This window comes from Octodon degus, unplaced genomic scaffold, assembly GCF_000260255.1.
Source record: "Octodon degus isolate 3935 unplaced genomic scaffold, OctDeg1.0 scaffold00020, whole genome shotgun sequence".
Lineage (NCBI taxonomy): Eukaryota > Metazoa > Chordata > Mammalia > Rodentia > Octodontidae > Octodon > Octodon degus.
Window position 1 is genome coordinate 449,263 of NW_004524596.1, and position 6,055 is coordinate 455,317.

At 44.8% G+C, this 6,055-nt stretch overlaps 1 protein-coding gene across 1 annotated transcript in view; it reads right to left on the reverse strand.

Annotated features, from left to right (window-relative positions):
* Nlrc4 (NLR family CARD domain containing 4) overlaps nt 1-6,055 on the reverse strand; it is a 53,763-nt gene that overhangs the window by 33,880 nt on the left and 13,828 nt on the right. Inside the window, exons 2-6 of the mRNA XM_023711258.1 lie at nt 5,254-5,380; nt 3,715-3,975; nt 1,032-3,005; nt 876-889; nt 445-476 (exon numbers count right to left, since the gene is read on the reverse strand). Of these exons, the coding sequence (XP_023567026.1) occupies nt 445-476; nt 876-889; nt 1,032-3,005; nt 3,715-3,975; nt 5,254 (2,282 nt within the window). The 5' untranslated portion in view covers nt 5,255-5,380. The remainder of the gene's footprint in view (nt 1-444; nt 477-875; nt 890-1,031; nt 3,006-3,714; nt 3,976-5,253; nt 5,381-6,055) is intronic.

Consider the following 6,055-nt stretch of genomic DNA (forward strand, 5'->3'; position numbering starts at 1 on the left):
TTGGTAGGATAGTTCTGGCTTTCCTCCTGTGACATTTAACCTTGCTTGTCAAATTGCCTGACTTAGACACTCAGAGAAGTGATTCACCAAATCCACCCTCAGTGGATCCACTTGTGGGTCGCTTCATACCTAAGTGGGATACAAGGAGATGGGGCTTCTTGGAGGACATGACCTCCAAGGAGACAATATTAGGAACGTGACCATGGAGACAATATTTGGTCCCCGCCATTTCCTTTCCCGCTTGCCCCTGCTCCTTGGCAGATGTCCTCCTTTTCCTCCACTGTAACCCTCCCACTAGGTCCTTCCACCTTGGAGCCAGTGGACCACCGACTGAAACCTTGAAACTGATCCACAGTAAACCCTTCCTCCTCTAAGTTGCAAGTGCCGGGTATTTTGACCCAACAATGGGAAAGCTGGTCAGTATACCTCCCTTACTTGAAAAACAGCCTTGGGATGGTATTGAGATTATGCAATGTCTTCTGAATACATATTTTCAACCTGGTCATTTGCCTTGCTTTAACCTAAATCTGTTTTTGTCAAAATCCCCCTGCGTGTTATGAACTGTTTATGTCATGTAATTTTCAAAGTGACACTTTTGGTCTGGGAATTACAAACACTGAAAACAAAAATCTGTGGTGGGCATGGTGGGCAAACCTGTAATCACAGTATTTAGGGACACTGAGGTAGGAGGATCACAAGTTTGACCCCAGCCTGGTTGATCTAGTAAGACCTTCCACCTCCTAAGTCCTGAAACCTGGTAGAAACTATTAGAAATTTTAACTAATTAATTAGGTAATTAATGTTTGGAGACAAGGTCTCACTATGTAGTCCAGGCTAGTTATGAACTCACTTTGTAGTCCAGGCTAGCCTCAAACTTCCAGTAATCCTCCTGCCTCAGTCTCCCAATGCTGGGATTAGAGGAGTGTACTATCATGCCCATCTGGATATTTTGAAACAAAATCTCTGCTATCTAATATTTCATAGTACCCAGCCCACCTGGAGAGAGCTTAACCTGCAGGAATATATAGTACCTGGCGGGCGTCGGGTCTGGAGGTTATGAACACTTAGTGTCGTCAGGTTGGTCACAGAGGTGACATGCTGCTCGTCCTCCGCAGTGAGAGGACTGGTGTCCAGCATGAGAGAGTAAATGTTCTTACAGGTGCTGAGCACTGAAGCGAGGATTCCAGTCACACCAGCACATCTCTTAATATACAGTCTGAGGCTTGTAGCAGAGCTGAAGATCTTTCCGAGGTATTTGACATCTTTCTTATTCAACTTGCTGAAGTCCCGGAGTATGACCTCCAGAGTCTGGAATTCCTGCTTCCAATTGAAGAACAAAGACACAGCTCTGCTGGGAATGTAGGTTTCAGAGACTTCCTCTCTAGTAGCCTTGTCCTGTGAAGCCAAAGCTCCTCCGTAGAAGTCCAGTTTAACGAAGCTCAGAGCACTTACACAATTAGGCATATGCTCAAAGAAGTCAAATAAGTGATCAGGGATGTTCTCTGAGTTGATGTACAAACTTTTACCATGAAAGAAAGTTTCAAATTCTTGGCTCAGAGTTGATTTGGATGCACTCTCTTGGAATAAATTAATACCACACTCTGCAAAGGAATTGATGTTGATGGTTTTTAGAATCTCTTGATTGGTGGTGCTGTTCATGCTCTGTATAGACCCCTGCCTCCAGAGAGGCCTCCTGGTAGTGGAAAGCCCTAGCAGGCTGCCGTGTTGATACACCCCTGCGAGGTGCCTCAGAACGGCCCTGGAGGCAGCAGCCGATGAGCCGCACGTGTACAGCAGCAGGTTGCCGTACAGGGAGATAATATCCGAAATGGAAACCATCTTCTGCAAGTACGCATCCCCCTTGGCCACCTCCTCTGGCTCAGGAGACATCAATAAATGGCTGAGCCTGCGGCCTGCTACGTACTCCTGGAAGGAGTTGTGAAAGAATTTATACTTCGGCTTGAACCTTTGAGCGGTGTGTTTACAGAGGAGTCCAGTTGTCACCAGGAAGTCCTCATTCGCACTGGACACATCCTCCAGCTCAAAGTCAAACCTGTGGGAGAACACGCCCTCCAGAGCCAGGTCTCCGCAGTGGTCCAGGCTCCGGGAGAAGTCGGCTCCTGCCACACCTCTGTGTTTGTGCTTGTTTTTCTGTATCAGCAGATCATAGAAGGTACGAAAGAGAGTGGTTTGTGTCTGAGCCTGGAACTCATCTTCGCCCATCTGGATTACGCAAGTGATGATCACAAAGAGAGGGGTCTTCATCAGATTCCTCAGGGACCTGGAGCACTGAATCTGGAGCAGCAGGCCTTCAGCAAGCTCCTTGACCAGCACCTCTCGGATGAGGACCTGGGCGCTGTGCTCCGTCATGTCTCCCACCTCAACGATCTGGGCAGCAAACTGCCTTATGTGCCTCAGGCACTCTGTGGTGGTGGTGACAATGATCATGTTCTTGAAGCGATGGTTTTCCTTTATCAGGGCTTCAATTTCTGGACAGGTCTGGGGCTTGAATTCATTGTAGCCATCAAGGAGGAAAAGGACCCTTTGCCGTAGCTTCAGCAGGATGGCCATAAAGGTCTGTCTCCTGATTGGGTCAGGTACATCCAGCAGCTGATCACAAAGCGTTTCAAAGAGTCCACCCTGGGCCCTGCTCAGGCGGAGAAAGAAGACAAATTTGAACTTGGTCAGAGGCCTGCACTTCCCCGAGGCCCAGAGCATGGCAATTCTCTGGAGCAGGGTGGTCTTGCCTTTGCCGGATTCCCCTTCAATGATGCATGGGTTCTGAAGGGTCTCCAGCAGGCCCTTCAGGGTCAGCTGCTCCACTCGGTGATGATGTTGGTCCTTCCTCCACAGGACAGGTTCTGTGAAGATGCTTTTCAAATTAAAAATGATGTCAAAATCTTCCCCCAGGGGATAGAAGTTTAGAAAACTTGGAGTATGATACAAGATCTTTAAATCCTGAGCCAAGTCCTCCAAGTCTTCATCTGGTATCTGTTGAAAAAGACCTGTTAGAGAAGAAAGGATGGGAGAGAAGTCACAGCCTGCATCTCCGCAAAGCATGGAGGCCGGGGTAGGCAGAGATGCTACTGGTGACTGGAATTTCCTTCCCCAGTTCTGAGCTGGCATAAAGGGCTCCATGTAGCTATTCCTGCTTTTCCTTTCACACTCTTTTCCCAATTCATCTTTTTGCCCCCAACTCTGACAGCAGCTGACTGATAACAGGAGGAGCCCGTTTGGGTAAAGGGGAGTGAAAGATTTGGCTGGTGATGATGGCTGAAGGTAACTTTCAGCAGATTAAACCTTAAGCTATTGGGACGCAATTTACTAATTTGAAGTAATGAAAACTGAATTACCATTTCATGAAGAGAAGACCTACATTCAAAGAGCTTGAGGTAGTCAGTTTCCTTTGTCACCTTGCTTGGATGTGAAGCAGGAAGTCAGCTGGGCCACTGCCAGCAGTGCACTACTGAATGTTAACCCGTGGGCTGGTGTACTACCAGGATACTTGGAAGTGACAAGGCACTGAGGCATTTGTTTGCTGGCCCTGGGTTATTTGGCTTCACTGTGAAGTGATCTAATGAATGTGTTCCTTAGCATGAATCAAAGTCCACTGCCAAGTGCTGTGAAGAGGAAACAGGTTCTGTCACCAGCTTATGGATCCTCCCTGTGATTTATTCTGTTTGGAGAAAGCCATGCAAGTGACCAGATACTTACTGTGTCCACTCAGATCCTGAAACAGAGCATAGTTCCACTTTTCGAGGGATCTAAGGAAGAGGTTACAGGACTCTGAGCCCTTCTTTAAAATCACATGAATGAGCTCACGTGCCGCATCCTGCTCCACCTTCTGACAGCAAACAATGCTGATTTCTTCAGAATTCAGAACGTTCCATACAAATAGATCATCCATAATTTGCTTTGTAACAGTCATGCCCATCCTTTGAATGAGGGTTATACTGTTTTCCTTTATGAAATCCACTGCAAAGATGGGAAGAAATACACGTGTTACAGCTGTAATGATGACATGTAGCTGTTTGATAATTAGATTAACGTCTGTCCCTCAAACTAGATATTAGGAGACTTGTACCCTTGTACCCTTATCTCACACACAGATGCTCCCAATTCAGACGTGCTAAATCGTGGAAGAAAGGGACAAGTTGGGTTTACAGACTTGAGCTTCCTTTTTCAGAAGCTCTACCCACTTGAAAGTCTTCTTTTAACTTAACTGAAGGAAATTTACATGAATAAAGTACATTTATCTTTGAATGTGTAGTTTATTGAATACTAATAAATGTATCCAATGGTGTAGCCAGCACCATCCTTGCCAAGATAGATATAGATATAGATATAGATATATGTTGTCAGAGCATTAGAGCTATGCATTTATTTTTCTTTTGGGCCCATCTTGAATTATGGACATGCCATAGGCTTGTCCAGACCCTTAAGAAAAACTATTGAGCATGGTGGCACACACCTGTAATCCTAGCACTCAAGGCTGAGACAGCAGGATCACAGTGAGTTCAAGGCCAGCCTGAGCTACATAGTAAGTTCAAAGCCTGCCAGAACTACATTGGGAGATCCTGTTTTTAAAAAACCAAAGGAAAAAAAGTTTAAATCAATACTACTTATTCATTCATTTATTCTTCCTTCCTTGAAGAATATCTTGGTCTAGACCAGCATTGCACAACGGAACTTTCCAAGATGATGAGCTCATTCTGTATTTTCACTGTCCCATACAGACAGGCCACCTGTGGTAGTGAGCACCTAAAACATGGCTAGAGTAGCCATGCAAATGAGTGTTACATTACAATTATACTTTAATGTATTTAAAGGCACAGATAAATAGCCACACGTGGTGAATGGTTACTACTCTGGGTAGCACAGGTCTACCCTTCTTGTCATCAATTGTAAGGCATTAATTTTGGATGTCACTTAGGTCTATGCTGTTTCTGCACTACAACTCAATGAATACAGCTCCCAGCTGCCTGGGTGGAAAGATACAACTCAATTTGTGATGGCAGGGGACCAACAATGTAAGACATAGCCTTGTCACCTTTGTGTAAGTCCTAGCCCATCTGTAGTTCCACTGTTTATCACAGGCTACCATATCTGTAAATAAGTGCCCCCCAAAATACAGAATACTTATTGAGAATGCCATCAATACATTGATGAAAGCATAGATTGATTTTCTAGTTGATATAATCAATATTTGGTACCACTAAATAACTAGCCAGCTGCTATTTGTAATATACTTACTAGTTCTGAATCAAAGCTTTCCACCTTTTTATATGTTGGTAGAAGTTATTATTTATAAGTGACCACATCAAAGACGATCCAAATATTGTCCTCTTCTTTCTGCAAAACCACTCTTCATTCTATGAAACTAACAAAACAGAGCAATCAGATGGAAGGACCTGAACAATTATCCAAGTAAAACCGGTCTCAATTACTTTTCTCTCATTGCTGGGACAAAAATACCTGACACCCAAAATTAGGGAAGGAAGGGTTTATATAGTTAGTGGAGGTTTCCATACTCAGCTGGCTCCAAGGCAGAGTGGCACATGGTAGAAGGCAGCCACTCACAATGGTGGAAAATAGCAAAAGACATAAAAGCAAAGGGAGAGGCAGCTAATGAGCCTCTCTCTGTTCCCCACATTGTATGCAGACTACCCACCCCAGGGCAGGTATAGCACTCACCCATACTCCTCCCATTGGATCATGAATTAATCACAAATACTAAAAGCCACCCCAACGACTGTATGAGGCTTTGAGGGGACAACTATATACATGCGTTTATAACAGCATCCCTCTTTATAGATGAGAATATCATGGCCCAAACCAGATAAAAACTTTCTCAAAGCCACTCCTCATTTATAACCAAACACTAAAGGCAACCCAGGTGTCTGGACTTCTAGCCTAGCATCTGGATCATGCACCAATGGAACTTGGCTCTTCTTCTCGGTTTCTTCCCATTAACGCTGGTCAGAGATAAGGCAGCAACTTGGAATTGAACAGGACAAGACGGTGGAGTAATTACCAAAAAGAATGATATGGAGGA